The sequence below is a fragment of the Alexandromys fortis genome, unplaced genomic scaffold (genome assembly GCF_014885135.2).
Source record: "Alexandromys fortis isolate MF-2015 unplaced genomic scaffold, M_Fortis_MF-2015_v1.1 scaffold_44, whole genome shotgun sequence".
NCBI lineage: Eukaryota > Metazoa > Chordata > Mammalia > Rodentia > Cricetidae > Alexandromys > Alexandromys fortis.
This window is the reverse complement of record NW_026067921.1, coordinates 11870154-11894908: the sequence shown is the minus strand read 5'-3', so window position 1 is coordinate 11894908 and position 24755 is coordinate 11870154. Positions and strand designations below refer to the sequence as shown.

The window sequence follows — 24755 nt, the reverse complement described above, 5'->3', positions numbered from 1 at the left end:
CTTTTGAGTTCTTACTTGTAATTCTCTTGTACATTGTTGATTTCACATAACACTGATGAGTCCTTTGAGCTTTTAAAAGTACCGTAGGATCCAGAGTTCACATACATTTCAGTAGCACTACCATACAAAATGATTTGTGCTGGCAATTCTTCTACTGCAGAGTATCATTTTATGTTTATAACCTTATTTTAACCTTACTTATTCTATGCATCATGTTGGAATCTAACTTATTTTACTCTTTCCAAGGTTATAATCAGTACTGGAAACCATTTTTTTCTTATCTTTACTACTTGATAGTTCCCATAATAGTCTGGAAAACCCATATTCATTTATCCTTCCTTGGAGCTGGTAGAGGGAGGCATTTTCTAATTTTGACATACCATACTTCACATCATGTTCTTTCTTTTGCCTTTTCTAACTTGACCCCATATTATTTTAGCTTTATTTATTGTTTTATGGTTATTTTAATTATTATTTAAAGAATTCAGTAGTCCTCTGTGACTTAGAATTTCAAAAGGCCATTGTGACTTCCCCTGTTTGTACCAAGAATATTTTAAGGGTCTAATTTTATAAAATAAACTAGTAACTATGCCATTAATATCATTAGAATACTGTAGAAATCTGCCTCAAACTGGATGTGGATACTGAATCTAACTTCTAAATGCATAATCAGATTCAAACACAGTTGATAAGGCATAGCGTTGCAGTGTTAATTATGTTGTGGATAAAGGAAAGGAACTTTTAAGAATCTAGAACCCCATGAAATTTAAGACATCCAAGATGTCTAGAAAAGTATAGGACTTATACAGCCCTGCTTCAAGGTTATGCCGTGGACAGTTGCTGAAGAGAGGAGGACTATTCTGGGGAACTGCCTTCATGTTGGGCATCAACCTCTAGGACACAGTCAAGCATCAACAATGATGATGGACTTTTCAGTGACACAGCTACCCTTGAGTCATTTGTGCTCTTTTAAGTTAACTCTTCATCTATCTCCCTATATGAATTTCCAATAAATGTGCTGGTTTGCCAAGTTAGGTTGAGGTGGAATTCTTCCTTTGTGTTGTCATCAGTAACCTGTCTTGAAAAGGCATGAATTTCTCTCCAGACAATGTTATATAGTATACTACTTTATAAAAGGGCAGCACAGTTCATTCATTTACTCTACTGAACAACTTAGTTGAAATTTACCAAATCTCTTTAACCTTTCTATCTTGTGTCTTCATTTGCTTATTGTAGAAGGATAAAAGTTACCTACTAAATCTCTTTATTTTTTATTTTTTTGCTGGAAGAGGTTCTGTTGTAGGAGTGGCAGGGCTGCTTCCCACCGCCTGGCTCCCAGCTAGCTTTACCAGAAATAATTAGACAGAAACTGTATTCTTTTAAACATTGCTTGGCCCATTAGCTCTATCCTCTTACTGGCTAACTCTCACATCTTGATTAACCCACCTCCAACAATATGTGTAGCACCACGAGGTAGTGGCCCACCAGGAAGGATCCTAACCTGTGTCCATCTTGGAGAGGAGAGGCATGGCGACTGCCTGACTCAGCTTCTTTCTCCCAGCATTCTGTTCTGTCTACTCTGCCTACCTAATTTTCTGTCCTATTAAAGGCCAAGGCAGTTTCTTTATTAACCAATGAAATCAACACAAAATAGAAGACTTTCCCACATCATTTCCACTTTTTTCTGTTTAAACAAAAAAGAAAGGCTTGGGCACCACTCTGTTGTAGGAGCAGCAGGGCTGTTTTCCACTGCCTGGCTCCCAGCTAGCTTTACCCGAAATAATTACATAAAAACTGTATTCTTTTAAATACTGCCTGGCCCATTAGTTCCAGCCTCTTATTGGCTAACTCTCACATCTTGATTAACCCATTTCTAACAATTTATGTAGCACCATGAGGTGGCTTACCAGGGCAGATCTTAACGTGCATCTGTCTCAGGTGGGAGAATCATGGCGACTGCCTGACTCGGCTTCTTTCTCCCAGCATTCTGTTCGGTCTACTCCGCCTACCTAATTTTCTGTCCTATTAAAGGCCAAGGCAATTTCTTTATTAACCAATAGACATATGACCCTCCTCCATCAAGGTTCAAATAAGTAAATGAGGCAAGGTGAAAAGAATCTCTCAAATATTACATAAAATAAGAAAAAAAATTATTCAAAGTCTTTACCTAATTCATAAAACAACAATTTCTTTTGTTAATATATTTTTGCTGCCAAAATGTCCTCCTAGATTCAAAGGTGATCTTACTCTGGAAATCTCACAATATATTTCTTACACATGACTAAAACTGTCCCCATAAAGAGACACTAAAAATGTTAGCTTATAGACATCTTTATACTTCCTACAATGCTCTCTCATCAGATTGGCCTCTATTCTAGGAGTTCAGGGTCACTCAGCTTGTTAAAGAAATCAGTGTCTGTGATTGGCTTAGCAAAAGCCTTATCAGTATCATACCATTTACCTCAAGCATCATGAAGTCCTTGAGGAGGATCAGTGGGGCTGCCAGTCCATGAATACATCTCCTCAAAATTAAGTACAGGAAGTTATTCAGAGACTCATAGGCCCTGCTCATTGCAGAACTCTGTACAAAAGGTATGCTAAGGAGGAAAGGCCAGTAGAATGATAAATTCATACCAGTATCATCTCATGTGGGTTTCATCAATGTATTCTCCTTGATTCTGGGTTGACCTTTGAACTTCTTAGCTTTTATCTGAGTTGAGTACACAGATGTTGGGGCTAGATCTTCTGTTCCAGTTTGCCTTCAGCTCCCTTGATGACATGTGACTCTACCCTTACTGTAGTGAGTGCCTATGTTACCTACTTATGCCAGCATTAATATGCTAGGACCAAAAAAAAGCAAGCCCAGTAGTGGAGAAAGCCAACTTGGATCTGTGAGTTCCAGCTACCCTATGCAGCTGAGACCATGTGGGGCAGCAGGGAGTCAGCCTACAGAACGCCGCCCACTTAGAAAGTGTGGCTCATGGCTCGAAGCAGCATCTCCTCGCCTCATGCTTGGAACATTTGTTTCCCTGCCTGGTGGCTACTGGTACTGTTTATGGGAGGTGGAGGGTGAGTCTTTAGGAAATGGATCTGTCCAGCAGAAGTAGGCCACTAGGGACAACAGAACTTTGAAGTTCATTAACCCTTCGTTTCTCACTAGAGAAACTGTAACCCTTTACCTGCTGACAGAAACACTACAAGAATGTACGCAACCAACTTTACCAAGTACCCTGTATCTTTCTTCCATGTTTGTGTCTTCCTAACATTTTCCACCTGGAAATAGACCTGCTCCTTTGTTCTGTCCTTCCTATGAAACTGTAGTTCTCTCTTAAGAACTTTGCAAAGCCAAGTACAAGTCTAAAGTGTTGGCATTGCTCGCTGCTGGCTATTCCCAGCTTGTATACACAATGCACACGTTAATAAAGGTTTGCTTTTCTGTAGTTAGAAAAAAAATATGCTAGGACCAGCTCCATTTTACTATCTTGTGAAATAGCAGAACGTCAACATTTTACTTTTCCTCACTTACTGAAGCCCATACTCTGCTTATTGATAAGTATATAAAACCGAGTAGAGCAGATGTCTTTGATTTTGTTAGAGGTCTGAAAAGAGGAAGGCAGGGAAGTTATGACTATCAGGCCTCCCTGTCAAAATATTCAAAATATAAAACATCTTTGATTTGGCTTCACTAGAATTTATCAGCCAGCTAGAGGAAAACAAGATAGTTCTCTAATTTTCCAGTCTTCCAACATTTCCTTGTGAATATTGTTTCTATTTGTCTAATAAGAATTTGTTCTTTAAATCAACAATAATAGAGAAAAATGTCTGCTGTATTAGAGCTCATGCAAGAAGTATGTGTTTTCCTTCTTTTTCTGTACATCACTGCTGTTTCAGAGATGGCATTATGGACTGAATCTGAGACACATTTAAACTACCCCAGCATCTACCAAAGCAATGTCACATCAGAGGTGTTTTATTACAGGATGAATGAAGAAAAAAATGATTGTGTGGTAGGAAATAAAGGATAGCTGCGTGAATTGATGCTTTTTCCTATCTGATATTCTCTCACAACAGCTTTTAGGCACAAAATTCATTAAGAGCTATTTTTAATTTCATCTATGTAACAAAACTTTATACAGGGTTTCTAGTTAGAGATATCCACTGGAGTCTCTTAGTTTCCCAAATTTTTATTTGATCTACACCTGAACAATCATTCTTTTACTGTTGTTTCTTGAGTGTATGGTAGCTCTTGATATATGGCAAGTCTTTTGATATCTATAAATACACCTTATTGAATCACATATTCCTGAATGGGTTACCATTCTGTCTAGCAGAAAGTAGTTAGTGAATAAATAATCAGTTCACAGGGTATTTCTTACTCAATGTTCATTGATCATCTCTCATAGCCAACCTTATTGTAGAAAAATATCAGGGTATTATGTATGTATATTCAATAAATGTTTACTGAACAACAACTATGGTGGGCCTGTCAAGAATACAAATAAAAATTTAATCAGCATTTACTCAGCATGTCACTATATAATTTTATCAAGCATTTATATCATAAAAGGATATGTAAGAAATAATACTAAAATGACATTTTAAAGCTGATTAACTGATACCTTAATAGGCATCTATTAAATAGGTATCTATTTAATAATACAATACAGCCTTTCAGATTAACCATCTTATTATAAGGAAAAGAAGCCAAAGAAAGAGTTTTCTCAGTACTGTACAAAGGTAGCAACCAGAGTGGTGTTTAAAGACCCAAGACTATGTATAGAGGGTCTCTTGGTACTAATTATCATTCAATCTTGTAGAAAAGGGGATGTTATATATAATTATCTCATTGCCAAACTTTGGCAAAAGGACACCTAGAAAGTAGCATAAGATAGTAGGTGCAAGCTACATTGCACACAGAAAAATAGAGATGAAAGGAATATGACTAACCCCTGAGAACCCAAGCAAGTAAGTCTCCCTTCAACACTACCAGCTCCACTGGGTTCATCATGCTGCAAGACTACTTTAATCTCCTTCATTGCATCAGCTTTCAACTGTATTAAACTAATGAATTTAATGATTTTGGTTAAATCTGCTGACATTTATCTAGAACAACAAACCCCTGAGGCAAGGTATATATGCAATTAAAGTGCCTGTTATAGGGACCACAGCACAGGCTATAATAAATAAGGCAATTTAATGGGGTTCATTGCCACTATAAATGTTCTCAAGTTTCTTTTTATGAAACAGAATTTGAATGATCAAGGCCATGTTACTTTTTATGTGAAGTGTACTTTGAAACTTGGTTCTTCATGAATAGCTACAAGTTACCATGGAATATCACCTTCCTTTTATGACCCAATTCTCAGACTATCAAGGCATGAGGCAAAAATTGTATTTGTATCCAATTTCATGTTGAAGAATCTACCGTAAGTCCTTGTGGGTAGGCTAGTTGTACTGTCGAAACAGTATCATCATCATGTTTCCTTAGCTCTCAATATGTATGTACAATTTCCTACAGTACCTCAATGACTCCAGGAAGTGGATGTGATTGTTTGCATGCAGACTGTAGATGAGATATGAGGAAAAAATCAGTGTACTAGAGGTCAGAATTCAAACATCATTGGAACTCCAAACTTTTATTCTGTACAATGATATCACAATGTATTTAGCAGTTACAGACAATTTTATTACACTAACAGCTGAGAAGTCCATTCATAGCTCAGCATTCATAGTTTTATCGGGAGTTACTCCCATAGAGAAGGTTCCATTAAGCAATTAAGCCAGGCTCAGAGATATCTTTTTCCTCTGCAGTATCAATGGATTCTGTTATATGAATAATCCTGATTGAGTCATTATTGAGATACAGCCATCTGCTACTATTTTTAGTTATTTTATTCATTTAGTTTATATTTGTTTTCATTTATCTTAGTAAAATGACAAGAAAGGCAAAGCGGGCAAAAATCTGTGTCATTTTACAGTAATTTTAAAAAGAAGCACCTTTGTTTGGAAGCATAAACTAGTGATGCCTGGGTTACCTTTAGCCCACACAGTAACCTCTCTGCTCCTTCTCCCTGTGGACTCAAAGGCAGCAGATGGCTGCTCGTCTTGCAGTTCAGACTGCTCGGTTTAGCCCAAACCTCTAGGCTACAATCTGTTTTATCATCTCCATAAGGATCACTTTTCTCATGAGACGTGCATTCCTATCAAAAGAGACCTAATTGTGCAACTTCACTCCCAGATAGACAGATACACATTTCACGCATAGACCAAGCTTCCTGGGTAGAAATCCTACATCAAAAGAAGAAAATTGCACTAAATGCTAAAATAAAATCATATAATAATTCCAGTAAAAAGAAAAGTAAACAGTACTATTTCCAACATTAAGGGTGATGTCATTGAGGATCTCGTTGTGTACCTGAGACGTTTTCCAGGGTGAAGAATGGTTCACTTACTTCAAACATTCATTGACTTCACTGGGATGTATTCAGGAAAGTTTTGCTGTACTCAAATGTGCCTGATCATCTACTGTATCTATCTATGTGTGTATATGTGGAAAATCGTCCTGTGGTTGAATTCAGCCAGAGGAAAACAAAACCACACTGGTCCTTTGAAACCAAGAATGCAGCCCAATAAATGGCTGATAAATGTTCGCCATTTGAGAGTGTGAGACCAGTTGTAAATCTGGTTTAGGAGAATAAGGAGAAATGGCAAATATGGCAAATAAATCCTTCTCAGTGTGCTCTCTGACAGTGATTTCAGACAGTGGACGAGACAGGTAGGCACCTCTTACCAGGCTGCCATTCCAAACAGTTTGAGGAAGCCTTCATAAGTACACCTGTGTCTTCACATGAGAAATTCTGGTCTGAGTCTGTCTCCTTTTCTAGTATAGAGTGCCTTAAGGCAGAGATCACATATCTACTCTACATCCACATAAACTGTAAGGAGCACGAGTGAGCTTACCAAGCTAATTCCGTGGTTCTTCTTATCACTTCCACTGACCTGACACTCAGTAACTTTTGAACACAGAACAGTCTCTCTCTCTCTCTCTCTCTCTCTCTCTCTCTCTCTCTCTCTCTCTCTCTCTCTCTCACACACACACACACAATAGTAATAATAATAATGTTCTGCATATTTCAAATTTTCTTTTATTTCTCAAGAAAACCAGCAAGCCAGCACATTTCACTGTGGTTCAGACAGCCTCAGACTTGACTTATTCCAGCCCAAGAGATATAAAATGCTGTAAGTACTTGACCATTTTGGACATGCATCTATCTGCTCCACTCCAGGCTTCCTGGCGTCCTGGCACAGACAGGTTCTCTGAAAAGCCTACTACAGGAATGTGTGGTTAACACATGCCAAAGTGTGCAACCCAGGCTGGCCATAAACTCATGATCCTCCTATCTCTGCTTTCTTTAGCAAAATCTCTCAGCATGCACCACCACAGAAGATTCAATTTTTCTAAAAGTAATGATTTAAATGTCTTTCACAAAAATTTTAGTATACAAGTAACGTGATAACTTTGCTCATTAACTTATCATAACTATTCCACATTGTAATCCTTATTCAATACACTGCATATTATGTGTATGTATGTATTTATATGTATGTGTATAAAGACATTAAAAATGAATTTTTAAATTCTGTTTGGAAAGAAAGCATTTTATGTTTTTCAAATGAGATCTTGAAAACCACTCATGCCCAAATGACAATATCTATCCAATCCTACTAAAGAAAGAAAAGAACTATGCATTTATCCTATGTGACATTTACACTGTAAGTGCAGAGAAAATTTCCAACTATCAGGAAAGTAAAAAGAACTGATTGTGTTAACTTTTTAGATGCATGTATTCTCTGTAAGATTTCTCAATATTGATCTTTCTCTCTTGTTTTCCTTCCTCCCATTCTGAATTTTCTAAAGAAAGCTCAAGTCTCTCTTCTAAAAGGACTTCAATTCTCTACTTTTTTAACTCTATTAGAACCCCACAGCTATTGACAGAATTCTCAGATAGGGAGTAATACATGAGACAGCGTTATGGCCCTCATGAGCATCAGGAAATGAACTAAATGATTTCTTACTTTATTTCATTTAATTTTTATTACAACTATAAGAAGCAGTTGCTACTGTTTTCACCTTGGAGTTTATGAAACTAGAGTAAAATAATGCTGCACATTATACAGATATCTAAGCAGAAAGTTTATAAATCAGTAGCTCTCCAAGCATCCCCTATCCTCCTTCAAAAAAGACTCCATTTTAGGTTCTCAGGAGATTTACATGAACTATCCTGACAGTCTTCAGAATCCAGTCCTCGCTTTATATCTACCCCCCCATGGCCTCTTTCACCATTGCTCCTGAGAGCAGTAACGTCATTTTTTCAATGAGTCTAGCCCTACTGTATAGTATAAATGGTCACAGCTTGCATGAGAAATTGTACAAATTGATTTGATATATTTATGGGAGTTCCAAACATAAAGCAGTCATCCATCATTACATGTACATAAAAGCACAGCTTAAGATTCAACATTAAGTTTTAGAATAAACGGATTATGCATATATAGAAGAAATATATGTGTGTTCATTTGTGTGTATAATTATTTGGAGCTCTTGGTACTAAGCATAGTACATGAGAGTCCAAAGCAATTCATTTTCCTATGGAAATTCTTAACCAAAACAATATGATAAGCATTTTGATATTGACAAAAGTCAGATAAAAGTTGCTTTACTATTAAACCATTCTCAAATTTTTCATTGTCACATTAAGTTTACTTCACAGAAATATACTTCCCAAAGGATTACTGTCAAATAGATATTGATTATTCATATTATAAAAAAAAAATCTGTGACATTTTTCAAAGTTAAGTTTAGATAAATCCATTTGAGTTTCAGAACAATATAAGAGTTTCACAAAGAAACTACAATCCTAACTGTGGCAACTCAGGACTGTCTTTGCTTTAGCTAGAATCAAAGTTGCCTCTGCATGGCAGACTGAAAACCATGCCAGTGATCAGGAAATCACTTCCATGAAACAAACTCCGTTTCCGTAATTTATTATCATCACTTCTTGACTGCGAGCTTGGGTGACAGATACTACAAAACGATGTCACTTCAAGAGAACATACAGCATGAGAAAAGTATGTTAGTGTAGCACCCAATGTTTTGGAATGGCCTCCAAGGGAAGAAAATATATGAGCATGCCCCTGTGATTGTGTGTCTTTGAGAAGGGTTCTTTCATTACAAGAGAGAATTAAATACACATTGCACCTGGACAGCAGTGTAGAATCAGTCTCTAGGTCAGCAGAAATACTTTTACAGGCATCTTATGGCCCTCAAAAGAAAGCACTTCCTATCTCAATGATTCCTCTCAGGCCCTGAGTGTTGGGAGTAAGCATTCTTAAGCCTTGCAAGAATGGTACAGTATAAGAACTGCAATTCTTGGTTGAGCCAACAGAACTTACTCTATACCTGAAGTCAGTGTGTATTAATATAGCTGTAGCTGTTTAAATGTGAAATGAGTCCTTTTAGTTGGGATGAAAGATGCTACAATCCTTCTCTCCTACCTCTGCCCCTGCTCCTTGCACTGTGGGTTTTACAAGACATTTCTTGACCTTCAAGCTCAAGATGGCTTAAAGGCCAAAACCCCTGCGGTATTGTTGAGTGCCTTCATGGACTATCATGCCACCAAATTCTTGGGACAGTCCTTGCTTAAGAGGAAGATTCTTTGAGCTGACACTGATAAAACGCTGCTTGGGTCTGTTAGCGCCTGTATGTATGGGAAATTATTGATGCCAACTAAGTGATTAAACACGGACAAATACATGGCAGCTGCCTTAGACACAGGGACCCCACATTGGGCTGAGCTCTAAGTGCATATAGTCCAAAGAAGACTAGACTTCATCTTTCTTATGAATATTGTAGATTTTCTCTGATGGTGTTCAAGTGTAGTGCTTTAAAAGGAAGCATTCCCCTTTAAGAACTAGATAGAACAATATTCACAAACAGTAATACTTGCTTTTAGATGAAGTTGATTAGTCCAGTGCCCAATGATTTTGTACTCTGTACTTTTGTTGTTTATCTGATACTGGAAGATATCATAGCGTCCAGGAGCATCTCCATTTTCATTAAAAGTGACAGGTGTACCCGCGCTGCCTGTAAAGATTAAGAAAAGCGTGTTAATAAGGTATAAAATAGCCCAGTGGGCTTATTTTCCTCTAAGGAGGAATGGCACATAAAAATATTTTGTGTGTAAGGATGCAATGATTGTAATCCAGACATTATTCTTGATAGTATAATATCTTTTACATGAAAATAAACCTAGATGCCCATATAAAAATAAGATGGACTTTATGTATACATTAGAAAGTAAATGCTGAGAAGTCAAGCTATATAATATATGTACAAGCTAAATAAATACAAATTGATAGTCTGAATATTCAATACTAGCTTCATAGAGTTTGACATAATGGGGAAAAATGCACATGTATTGAAGTATGACATCCGCTTAGAAACAAACTGCAAACATCAACCCCAAATCGACAGTGTTTTACTCATGGCCAGTTCTGCTCCAATATGAAGCAGGTGTACTTTTCAACTCCACTGTTTCTGAGTAGATCACTGCAGGCTGCTCTTGGAAACCTCCACTGGGCAAGGCTTCGAGTGAACTCTGGAAAAGCCCAGCTTTGCTCAGATCCTGAAAGCCCCATGATTCATTGTGGTGAGTGGAATGGTAGCAGGACAGCAGAGTGCAATGGATTTAGTCTCTTCTGAACTCCATTTTTCTTGGAAGCATTTATGTTTTTTTTTTTCTCCTGATAACTTCTGCTCCCTTTTACTTTCCTTCCAAGTGCATCTATAATCATAGGTGTAAGAGTAGGAAGGAATGAACACCACAGCGCTTTCCCTTTCCACCTCACTGCACTCTCTATACAGACTTGATTTTTCTCTAACAGCTTTCAGACCACCCTTCATCTTCAGGGATTATTCATTCTCAACTCAGAATATACAGTTGACAGCAAGCCCTTTATTTGTTGCCTTCTTCTTTCTGCAGGCCACGTTACCCCAAAGGGAATTAGATCTAATTTCTCTTCTGTGATGCTATTTCCTCATCTTGCTGTCCCTTTCTACATTATAGTCTCCAAATTACATACAATTCACAAATTAAATTATGTATGTATTTCACTCTTTGCTGATGATATGATAGTTTACATAAGTGATCCCAAAAATTCTGCCAAGGAACTTCTACAGCTCATAAACACTTTAATCAGTATAGCAGGATACAAGTTTAACTTGAAGAAATCAGTAACTCTACTGTACACAGAAGAGAAAAGTGCTGGGGAAGAAATCAGAGAATCAGCACCCATCAAAATAGCCACAAATAGCATAAAATATCTCGGAGTAACTCTTAGCAAATAAGTGGAAGACTTGTATGACAAGAACTTTAAATCTTTGAAGAAAGAAATCGAAGAAGACACCAGAAAGTGGAAAGATCACCCATGCTCTTGTGAATTAACATAGTAAAACTGGCAATCTTACCAAAAGTAATCTACAGATTCAATGCAATGTCCATCAAAATCCCAGAAAAATTCTTCAAAGTCCTCAAAAGCAAAAACCCCAGGATAACCAAAACAATCCTGTACAATAAAAGAAATTCTAGAGCCATCACAATCCCTGACTTCAAACACTACTATAGAGCTACAGTAATGGAAACAGCCTGGTGTTTACATAAGAACAGACAGGAGGACCAATGGAACTAAATAGAAGACACAGATATCATCCCACACATCTTCAAACACCTGATTTTTGACAAGGAAGCAAAAAAAATATCAAATGGAAAAATGAAAGCATATTTAACAACTGGTGCTGGCATAATTGGATATCAATATGTAGAAGAATGGAAATAGACCCATATCTATCACCATGCACAAAAATCAAGTCCAAATGGATCAAAGACCTCAACATAAAGCCAGCCACACTGAACCTTATAGAAGAGAAAGTGGAAAGTAAACTTGAACACATTGGCACAGGGAACTACTTCCTAAATATAACCCAAGCAACATAGACATTGAGAGAAACAATTACTAAATGGGACCTCCTAAAACTGTAAAGCAAAAGACACGGTCAACAAGACAAAACGACAGCCTACAGAATGAGAAAAGATCTTCACTAACACCACATCAGACAGATGTATGTCTACAAAATATACAAAGAACTCAAGAAATTGGACACCAAAAGAACAATTAATCCAATAAAAAAATGGAGTAAAGACCTAAACAGAGGAATCTAAAATGGCTGAAAGACACTTAAGGAAATGTTCAACATCCTTAGTCATCAGAGAAATGCAAATCAAAACAACTCCATCTTACACCTGAAAGAATGGCCAAGATCAAAAACACTGGTGACAACTTATGCTGGAGAGGTTGTCGGGGAAAGGGAACACTTCTGCATTGCTGGTGGGAGTGCAAGCTGGTACAACCCCTTTGAATGTCAGTGTGACGATTTCTCAGAAAATTAGGAAACAACCTTCCTCAAAACCCAGTAATACCACTTTTGGGCCTATGTCCAAAGGATGCTCAATCATGCCACAAGGACACATGCTCAACTATGTTCATAGCAGCTTTGTTTGTTATAGCCAGAACCTGGAAAGAGTCAAAATGCTTCTCGACTGAAGAATGGATAAGGAAAATGTAGTACATTTGCACAATGGAGTACTACACACAGAAAAAATATAACAACATCTTGAATTTTGCAGGAAAATGGATGGAGCTAGAAAACATTATTTTGAGTGAGATAACCCAGACACAGAAAGACAATTATCACATGTACTCACTCATATGTGGTTTTTAAACATAAAGCAAAGAAAGCCAGCCTACAAATCACAATCCCAGAGAACTTAGACAACAATGTGGACACTAAGAGAGACTTACATAGATTTAATCTGCATAGGAGATAGAAAGTAGAAAAGGATAAGATCTCCTGAGTAAACTGTGAGAGCATGGGAACCTTGGGGGAGGATTGGATGGGGGGAGGGGACAGGCAGGGAGGGGAGCAGAGAAAAATATAGAACTCAATAAATATATAAAAAAAAAACATCATGAAAGGAGACAGAGACAGAGACCCACATTGGAGCACCGGACTGAAATTTCAAGGTCCAAATCAGGAGCATAAGGAGAGAGAGCACGAGTAAGGAACTCAGGACCCTGAGGGGTGCACCCACACACTGAGAAAATGGGGATGTTCTATCGGGAACTCACCAAGGCCAGCTGGCCTGGTCTGAAAAAGCCTGGGATAAAACCGGACTCGCTGAACATAGCGAACAATGAGGACTACTGAGAACTCAAGAACAATGGCAATGGGTTTTTGATCCTACTGTACTTATTGGTTTTGTGGGAGCCTAGGCAGTTTGGTTGCTCACCTTACTAGACCTGGATGGAGGTGGGTGGTCCTTGGACTTCCCACAGGGCAGGGAACCCTGATTGCTCTTTGGGCTGACGAGGGAGGGGGACTTGATTGGGGGAAGGGGAAGAAAATGGGAGGCGGTGGCGGGGAGGAGGCAGAAATCTTTAATAAATAAATAAAATTAAAAAAAAAGAAAAACTAAGGGAAAAAAAAGAAAAAAATGAAATTTGATAACATCCTGAATGCAAGTCATCACATTTTTTTCAGGCCTTCCCATTGCTAGGCAACGGTCCTTGCACATGCACTATCTTGAATCTATACACATATAAATTGTAATAAAATATTTAAAAAAAATAAAAAAATAACAGCCAAAAAATTTGTAAAAGCTGGGCAGTGATGGTACACACTTTTAATCCCAGTACTTGGTACGCAGAGGCAGAAGAATCTCTGTGAGTTTGAGGCCAACCTGTTCTAAAGAGTGAGTTCCAGGACAACCAGGGCTACACAAAGAAACTCTGTCCCAAAAACAAACAAACAAACAAACAAATTATGTATTTCCATCCAATAGTGGTTTTCTTAATTTATTTGAAAAGTTTACCTTAATATTTATAAAAATTTTAACTATAACTTATCAACTTGCATATAACTAGAATGAGAGTGGCAAAATTGCGATCAGAATGTTTGCACAGTATTAAACAGAGATGTGATTGTTATAATTCCATTCTCTTGAATTTATTCCGAACTTTGAACCTGACACGAAGTATCTAAGAGGACCACAGATCCCTAATACTATCAAGAACTGATGAGCCTACAGGAGATGGCACAAGGAAGGACAAAGGGCCACTGGCATAAGAAACAGAAGGCTACATGCTCATGTTGGTTCCCCATTTATTTTTATAACTCTTTTCTTGTGTAGCAAAAACTGAACAATGAGGATGAATGTGCCTTGAGGTCACGAAGAGCAGTACACATGGGCTTTGTTACTAATTATTATTTTCAGGCATTCAAGAAGGAAATGATTTTATAAATAAATAACGAAAGGAAATCAATGTTTAATCAGTTAGTATTATCTTCCTACTCTTTAGGTGCTCAAGAAGAAACCTATTTTCTTTTCTTGAACAAAACATTTCTCAGACTGTTTAGCCTCTTAAGTATTTCCTGTGGACTTCTGTGAAGTAAGAGTAATGACATTTTTTCTCAGAGATTTTGTGAAATTTACATCAGTTAAATCTTGTGAAATATTTAGAACAATGCATAGGATAATTGATTATTATGATGAACCCATTGCTCATTATTAGTAAATGTCAATATATTGGTAGGAAGAATATATAAGTTTTTTAAGTGATGCCTAAACAGTTATTAGGATTCAGCAACAGATTTCTGCTAAAAAACACATATGTCATGAACAATATAAAAAAATTACTGTCTAATATTTATATATCATTTTTAAAAATAAGACTATATTTAATCTTCTCTATCCAAAATAACTACTGATGTCATATTATTTATCAAATGACTGCTTTTCAATCTTTCATGCTACAATTGTTCTCATGACAGAAGGTGCCACTTTAGTAATGTACAGATGATGGCAGCATGCTGGGTCATGTATAAATTTATAGCCAGCTGCTTCACTATCTTATTTCTCCAGTTAAAAGAATGCCGGTTGGTAGTTAATGAGAGACTCACTATCACCAAAATAATAACTGTTAATATCATTTCACTATCAACTTCATCAGATTTGACAATACATTAAGGGGGAAGATTTGAAAGAAATCAAGAAGCCAAGTGGTGGTAGTGCATGACTTTAATCCCAGCACTCAGGGGATAGAGGCAGGCAGATCTCTGTGAGTTTGAGGCCAGCCTGGGCTACAAAAGCTATTTCCAGAACAGGTTCCAAAGCTACAGAAAAACTCTGTCTCAAATCAGAAAGTGGTCAAAAAAATGGATTCTGAAATTATCTTGGGTTCAAATTCCCAGTGCCACCACTTAGTAAATAGTGGTTGTTATTGTTTTAGGTACAGTCTCAATTTCACTATATCTCACTTTTCTTATCTTAAATTAAACTTATAGTAACCCTTACACAAACAGTTACATGATTAAATGAAACAATCTGTTGTAAATATGCAGTGAATATCATGTAAATATGCATTACTACCATTCTTGTTTTCTGGCAGTTTATGGGCAAATAAAATTTCCATGACATTTCTCTTACTGATCCCTATGACTTACCTGAATTTTCCACAATTTGATTCATCATTTTGTCTTTTCACACATAACTCCTTGTTCTTTCTCCTAACTTCTCTTAATAATTTGTTGCGTAAGTCACGCACTTGTAGGAACTTGACCATACAAAACTGGTCAGAGAATGAACAACTAAGCCTCTTCCAACGTGGACCCACCAATTCTCCACTTCCCTCTTCATACGTTATTATTCTTCTCACATGTGATCTTAAATTTGTTAGAGAGATATTTATTGAGAGTCTCCTGTGTGTTCAATGCAGCAGAAACTGCTTTGTTTTTTTTCTCAAAAAGCCAATAGTCTTTTTGGTACAAGCAGATCTGTTATTGTTGCAAGCATTATATCAAAGTTTGAACTCAATACAGAAGAAGCATTCCACAAATTACAGGCTAATAAGAAAAGGCCTTCCTGCTTATATTCTCAAGAAAACTCTCGCTCATATTATTCATAATATTATCAGCTTATCTATATCACCTCCCATCTATCATGTTGCCATCACTGTCTCAGTAGAAACCAACCCCAAAATATGGCATATGTTTGAGTGGTTTTCAAGTTAATTACTTGTACCTAAAGCATGTTTTATTACTCATGAGCCTTGGATCTTGCTTTCCTAATCTGCTTTCTGGTCAAAGCTAAGAGTTCATTTGAATTACTTCAACCTTCTCACATTGGGAACTAGCACCATTGAATGTTGACTCACTGCAGACAAATCCCCTAGTACTCTGAACTGTGAAACAAAAAGCACCCTTGAATAGCCAGGAAGGGCTCCTTAGTAGCTCACTCCTTTCCACATTTTTGCCATCTGTTTAAAAAATCGGACTGGAGAGGGAGGGGGAGGGGAGTGGGGCGTGAGGAGTGGGGGGAGGGGGAGGGAAAAGGGAGGCGGGGAGAAGGCGGAAATTTTTAATTAAAGAAAATATCTTTTGTTCTGAAACTGGCCACCCTGAAAAATAAAACTAAGTAATTTGCCTTTGAAAAATTCAAGTATTTATCAATTTATTGTGGTTTAATAACAGCTGTGATAATAAATATAACATATATTTGAATTAAGACTATTTAGATATTTGATATGCTCTAAATTATAGCCCATCAGATTTTCTCAGTTTTTTTACATTTCACCTTGCACTATAGGTATTTTATACATTTCGCAATACATTACATTTTCGCATGCTTTCTATCCATGTGGACCTGTGGGGGAAAGAAAAAGAGGACAAACTCATAGATTTGTGAGATGACATTTTTACTAGTCAGAAATTGCCTTCAGGATCTAAACATATCCTTGAGAAGTTTCTGTTCAATTGAAAATGTGTATAAAAATTATGTTTTCATTACTCAACATGCACTTCTAATATGGTTGGGTAGAAAAATTTTAATGTCAAAATGTTGGCTCCTTTGAATGTTATATAGGGAAAGACTGGTCTTGGGATTTGGAAACTGAATTCTGACTTCAAATTAACTGTGGTTATCTAAGCAAGCGACCTTATTTACATGGAACTCTTTTCATCTCTTAGATGACATCATAATATCAGCTCCTCCAAACTATTGCTGTATGACATGGCATATGAAACGCATGTAGTATGTGACTGGCAAACAACAGAACATTGTGAATGAAACTGTCTTCAGTATAGTTCATCCATTGCCTACACTTTTGAAGACTTGGTTCATGCTGTATTGTTTCTTTAGGGTGGGGAGAAGAATGCTTCAATAATTTGTTTACTTTTAAATGTAAAAGAAGTCTACTTTTAATTATCCCTCATGCATGTCTCTTTTAATCTTTTTTTCCCACTTAGTGGCAGACTTTACTGGTAAGTAATCCCATCACCACCTACAATATTAGGCACGTAGTCAGTTAATTTCTTAGTTTCTCTATCCTAAGAATTTCTTAAGATTTAAATCTTTGACTCAAATCCAATAAAAATAATAATGCTCAACAAAATTATGGTTATTCATGCCTTTCTTTCTTTTATACAATTTATCAAGTATGCATTACAACCAGTAAACAGAATCAAATATTCAAATTGAAATGACATCATAATGTGTTTAGGAATCAAAACGCTTTCCACAGACTTTAATTAGTCTCATTCATGGGAGACTTTTGCACTGGATTTAACATATCCTTCTCCATCCACACTTTTGCTATCATATCTCAATGGTTTTACATTTTCCTGTTGGCTTCTGGATTAACTCAATGCACTTCCAACTTTCATTTTTCTTCTAATTTTCTTGCATATAATCATCTTCTATAGACATTTCCATCTAAAATTTGTGCTGTGTAGTAACTAATGCTTCAGAATTCACCCATTCTGGTTGCTGTAGCCATTTTAAACAGAGAGGGTTGAAGGGGAGGGGAGAGGCAGTGAAGGGGGCCGAGAAAAATGTAGAGCTCAATAAAAATCAATAAAAAAGATGAAAAAAACCCAACATAGTCAGATTCACAGACAAAGCCTCTCTCAAGAACTCTACTTAAACTTAATATCTTTCACTTGTTTCTCCCATTAAAGTATGTGAATTCCCCAAGTTTGACCAAGGAGTCAGGAGATGCCAGATCTGGCAATGAGATCCTAAAATAAAAGCTGCAGTGTTCCACAAGGGAAAAATAAAAGCAAACGATTGCTCACATATGTCCATTAACAGATCCAGTTTCCAAATGACTCCTACTTCATACATTTTTTTTCTTTCCCCCTAAAGGCTCCAGACCATAATGGTATTTCTATGGATCCTAAGGAAGTACTCTGTGTTCACACTGAACACTGTGCACTCTTTTTTTTTTTTTTTTTTTTTTTTTTTGGTTTTTCGAGACAGGGTTTCTCTGTGGCTTTGGAGCCTGTCCTGGCACTAGCTCTGTAAACCAGGCTGGTCTCGAACTCACAGAGATCCGCCTGCCTCTGCCTCCCGAGTGCTGGGATTAAAGGCGTGCGCCACCATCGCCCGGCAACACTGTGCACTCTTGACCATTAACCAAAGCAGTACTGTGAGAGACAAGCCCACCTCCATTGCTCCTCTTCTTAAAACTTATTCAGTGACTCCCTGTGCAAATTATATTAAAACATAAAAGCCTTCTCATGGTTTTTAAGGTCCCTCGTTTCTCTTACCTAACTCATGTTCTGCATTTATCCTTCCTAGTCTTATTTCTGTCCCCAAAATCATGAATCTTGCTTCATTACAACTATTTTGCCATCTCTTCTTTTTCCTGGTATTCTTCTCTTGGATCTCCAGCCAGGCCTCTTTATTATCCACATTCTATTTCAAGTAGCTCAGAGTAAATTCACAACTATTAGACTCAACATCCTATTCCCACAACTCACTAAAACTTACAATGTTTACTTTCTTCATGACATTTATGTATATCTAAAATATACCAGGTTTTTAAATGACTTGATATACAATTGACAGCTTATATGTGCTTAGGATGAAAGAGAATTTTCTCATCATGTTTACTACCATGTAAGCAGCACCAGACTAATGGTTAATGTTAGTGTCTGTATTAAATTTTTTTTCTAAGTAAATGGGTAGGTTGTATTTGCAATAACTTCACTCAGGTGTTCCCAAATGATTAATTTAACCAATCATATATGAGGATATGCTAGGAGTACTTCAAATTTATCCTAGGCATCCTAAGTAGACTTTTATCTTCTTTCCTCCTTCCAAATGAGATTTTGGGTAAATTGAGGGTCTATATGTTAAGGATGGCAGAGCTTGCATGAGCATAAACTGTAATGTGAGAAGGTCTGTGCTACCTTTGTTCATCCAGTCTTTTATATGAAAATAAAAAATTATGCTGTTCCAGTACAGTCGTAACTCCCTGTCTAGTATGTTGAATTCATGATATGCAAAACTCAACAAATATAATCAGATAATCACCACAAGTGAAATGCTTCACTTCATGCTACATAATACTCTTTAAAAACACTAGTACATTAAAGTTGAGAATCAAAGATACTGGGATAAATTGCTAACGGACTTCACAGTTCTAAGTATTGATGCCAATTACTACCATGTATACACATAAAATGTGCAACGTGTATACGAATTATACATAATAATATATTCTACAGCCGGGCGATGGTGACACACGCCTTTAATCCCAGCACTTGGGAGGCAGAGGCAGGCAGATCTCTGTGAGTTCGAGACCAGCCTGGTCTACAGAGCTAGTTCCAGGACAGGCTCCAAAGCCACAGAGAAACCCTGTCTCGAAAAACCAAATATATATATATTCTACATAATGTCAAATCATTCTCTAGAATACCATTGAGTAGCTCTTTATGCTAATTATTGCTTTTCTAAATGAGTGCTAAGGTTCTCATGCAATTGGATGTTCCCATTAAAACTAAATATAAAGGTCTTAAAAATATGTGTTAATTTTAGGCAGAAATGTCAGTTTTTCTTTTCTGCTAAATGAAAAATAAGATCGGATAAAGAATATAGTTGAATGGCATTTCTTATTCTCCGAGTCAAACCTCCTCCTTGATTTTTTCATTAAGAAACTCAGCTTACAATAGCCTTCTCTCTTGTGTAAATGTCTTCATGATCCTCGGATTAAAGGTGCATTATGATTGCAAAATGTCATCGTTGTTAATGAATAGCCCCCATTTGAGAAATAGAATACAAGCTATAATTGCATTTATAGAACTCACATAAGCTGATTGAACATTTAACCTAAGAAAAGTTCCATTACTTAGTGATACACATCTCGGGGAAGCAGATGTATTAGGAGGTTTAAATGAAATCTCTTGTAAGAAAAGTGACCAAAGAGACTATTAAGATATCAAATGTGTGGTTAAAGCAAAGGAATGGAAATAAGAATATTACAATTAAGTGAGATTAAGTAATACATCTTAAGAGAACTTTCAGGAAAAAGTAAAATATCCTACTACTCCACAAATTCAATATAGTCTCATTTTATATGAGAAACTCTCTGTATCTTGTGTCATTGGATTTTTCTTATGACATCTTTCAATGCATATTTGAATATATATATATACTTAGTAATTTGCATATGAAATCTTTATTGAAAGAATAACTGTGTTTTAAATATTTCTATCACTGTCAATGACATTGATACACACATGAGAAGAACAATTAAAAGAGGAGGAAAGAAGAGAGAAGAAAAAAGAGAACTATGGACAATATACATTTAGAAGAAGATTTTAATCAAATAGTCTATTGTATCTTTGGCATCAGAGATTATCTTGCTATTTAAATTTATAACTGAACGCATTGACTTTTGCAGAGCATGATTTTATTCCTTTGTAACAAATCATCTTAAACCCAAACTTTTTAATTAATGTTTTATCGATACTTCTTAAATTTTAATTAATGTTTTACTGATACTTCTTAAATTTATCATTTTTAAGCACATTGTATTTAATTCTGGTTGATATATAAGATATATAAAGTAAGGTAGAGATACAATTTCATGTTTATGTAAGTATACTGCTGCTTCAGTTACTGTTCTTTTACTGTAAAGAAACACCATGACTGGGTCAACTCTTACAAAAGAAAGCATATAATTCGGAGGATCTTACTGTTTTGGAGAATTCTGATCATCATGGAGGGAAGCAGACAGAAATGACATTGGAGCAGTAGCTGACAACTTTACATCCTGAATAGCAGATGGCAAGCAAAGAAAAACACACCGGGTTTTTTGAAACATCAAAGCCTAGCCCCAGTGACACATCTGCTACAGCAAGGCCACATCTCCTTAATCTTCCTAAATAGTTCCACTAACTGAGGACCAAGCATTCAAACACATGGGCCTATGAAAGCCCGTCTAATTCAAACCACCACAGATATATAACTGAATTTATCAATTTTACTGTGAATGATTTTCTTTCCATGTAATAAATAATTTTACCACAAAGTCTAAATGTTATTTAATTGTCTTTTTATTGAGATTTTTCACATTTAAAATTTCCATATGTATTTTGATCCAATTATAAACTATGCATGAAGTTATTATGAGATAAAATATTTATTTATTTTTATATAAAAATAATTAATTTGCAACACTTTCCGTTTAATATCTTCTTTCTTATTGACTGGACAGCTACAAGGCTTATACCTGAGCTCTACAACAAAATAACCTTGTCTTGCTTTATTATTCCATTGACCCATTTGCCAATTTTTTTTTATCAATGTTAGAAAAATTACAGAGATTCACACAAAGACTTAAACTGGTAAATCACCTATTCATCTAAAGAATTCTTATTTATTTATTTATTTATTTATTTATTTATTTATTTATTTTGCGGGGGTCTCAGTCTTTAATCTCAGCAGGTCCTCACACACACGAATCACACACTCTCTGATTTTCAGATCTTGCTGAAAGCTGCGATGTAGACACTCTGCACATGCTCCTCAATCTTGGTGATCTCCTCTTCTAGCAAGTTGGTGCCCACATTGTCATCTTCCACTACACACTGGCCCTGTAACTTATGGATTTTTGTGTAAAAATTAGGACCATAAATGTGGTTTAGGATTAAAACAGTGATAGAATATACAAATTATCTAGGGAAAATTTAGTGTATTTCTACTATCTTACTATTTTTGAATTTATGTTTCCTGACGATTGTTTAGCATTAGTTCCTCAGCAAGACTTAACACCTTTTTAGAATGTGTATTTCTCTTCTCTAATTTTTCTCTTTCTCCAGTTTGTTGGTAGGTATTAAATACTGAATGCAGAAATTTACACATTAATAATATACTCTATCATGGAGCTCCTTCTACAGATATATTGAAATTTTTTTCTTTCCATGGAAATTTTCCAATATTGTAAGTGGTATCATATATAACATTTGTATTATTTATCACCACTGTGAGTGTAAAAATAACATTATCAAAAACTTTACTACAAGTGTATGAAGTCCAGCTGACATTTTTATGCATATGGGAAAATTGTTCTAAAGGTGAATTTATTTCCCAAGAGACATGCCACTGACAACTAAGGGAAGAGGTCAGAGGAGCCACTAAGTGCCAAAACAAGCTCTGGGTGTGTCTTATAAGGAAAAATAACTTTCAAAGAGACAATAGTTACAAAGTTTAGAGGCCTTTCAAAGACTTTCCAGTATACTTAATGAATTATCTCTAGATTTTTATTTCTATAGAAAAATCATAATATGCATGAACACACTTTTGTTTCTCCCTTTATAATGCTTAGATATTTAATCTTTTATTTTCTCCATTTTTCTCTGGTAATGGACAAGCTGTTTATTCTCTTCTTACTCTACTTTTTAAAATATTATATTTGATTAATTTACTCTGTGTATGTGATGGAAGAGTTATGCCATAGTCTATATAAGTATATCAGGTAAGAAGTTGCTAGAGTGGATTCTCTCCTTACACCATATAGGGCTTGTCAATTAAACACAATGTGCAGTCTTGGCAGCAGAAGCCTTTTGGTGCAAAGCCATTTCACCAGCCCGCACCACTGCGATCTTTATTCTAATATAGGTTTACGAAGAAAAGAAGTAGTGGACATTATTGTTTCTGAATTACTATCATTTTTGATCTTAGTGTCTTGAACAACTTTTATCAGCTTAAAAAACATTTTTCCAAATGTAATAGTATTTTTAATACATTTTCTTGCAGATTTTCATTTTATAAGTGTTTCTTCCTCCCTCTGTTGAGATTTTTTTTCCTTATGTATGCTAATGAGTTATATTTATGCATTTTCTTATGTTAAATAATGTGACTACGTATGAATCCAACTTGATTTCAATGTCTCATATCTATATGAATTATTGATTCTATTTCCAATGTTTAGAATATTTTTATTTATTTTCATGGGTGGATTAATTGCTGAATTTTTTTATACTATTTTGGGATTGTATATAACCTAAAAATATGATGTGTTAAGTAGTTTTTCTCTTGAGAGAAAAATTAATATACAACTGTACTAATATTTTATTTGAATGTTTTATAAAACAGACTTGAATTCATTCCAAATACTTCAAAGAATAAATAAATCAATAATGGTATATAGAATATTAGTGTAATAGAATATCATATATCAGTCAAAAGAATGAACTATACATGTAATCACTAATGTAGGATGAATTTTAGTAACATTAATTAAAAATGTAATTTCATAAAATATAATTTCCAAAATTATCAAAAGTTAATTATTAAGTATACGAGGATATTTGTACAGAAAAATCACGAGGATATGTATATAGTTCAGTGGTAGAACTCTTGCCTAGTGTGTGTGAAGTTCTGGGCAAAGTAATGATTTCAATACCTAGCACATCCAAAATATAATAAGTAAAAAGTATTTCAGCTAAAAATCCATCATGACAATAAATTAAAACAATAACAGAAACAAACAAACAGAAGAAAAATCCATTTTAAGGAGCAATTTGAATGGTATGCTGATGGAAATATGTGTTTGGAAATAACTGTCTGAGATATGGACACATTTGTAATAATTTATTGTTGAAATATTAAATTACAGTCTCTTAATGTACTTCAAAATTGATATTTTGTTAATATTTACAGAAACACCATGAGCTAATAAAATACAAACAACTTAATAGGAACAGATGTCAAATGTCTATAGTAATGAAAAAAATATCAAATAGTAAAGATCGACTCATTTCTGACAAAAATTTATGGGTAAAATTTAAAAAGGATATCACTCATTTATTTATAATAGAGATGATTTTCTGTAATTACAAGAAGTGTCAATGCACATTCAGCCACTGTGATAAATAAAAATTGTCTGTATTACCATGGTGATTTGGAATTCTATACTGCAAGTACAATAATTTAGGTGTTAATTAAAGAAAACACTGAAACGTGTGAGAAAAGTTGTCATAATTAAAACCATTGAATAAATGGGACCTCCTGAGACTGAGAAGCTTCTGTAAAGCAAAGAACACTGTTGCTAAGACAGAAAGGCAACCCACTGACTGGGAGAAGATCTTCACCAACCCCACAACTGACAAAGGTCTGATCTCCAAAATATATAAAGAACTCAAGAAACTAGACTGTAAAAGGCTAATCAACCCAATTATAAAATGGGGCACTGAGTTGAACAGAGATCTCTCAACAGAAGAAGTTCAAATGGCCAAAAGACACCTAAGGTCATGCTCAACTTCCTTAGCGATCAGGGAAATGCAAATCAAGACA

At 35.7% G+C, this 24755-nt stretch overlaps 1 protein-coding gene across 3 annotated transcripts in view; it reads right to left on the bottom strand.

Moving 5' to 3' along the window:
• The window catches only part of Grm8 (glutamate metabotropic receptor 8), an 816920-nt gene that overhangs the window by 135393 nt on the left and 656772 nt on the right, over positions 1-24755 (bottom strand). For all 3 annotated transcript variants that reach the window (XM_050141646.1, XM_050141648.1, XM_050141647.1), the window contains one exon: positions 10008-10144. In XM_050141646.1, the coding sequence (XP_049997603.1) occupies positions 10008-10144 (137 nt within the window). The remainder of the gene's footprint in view (positions 1-10007; positions 10145-24755) is intronic.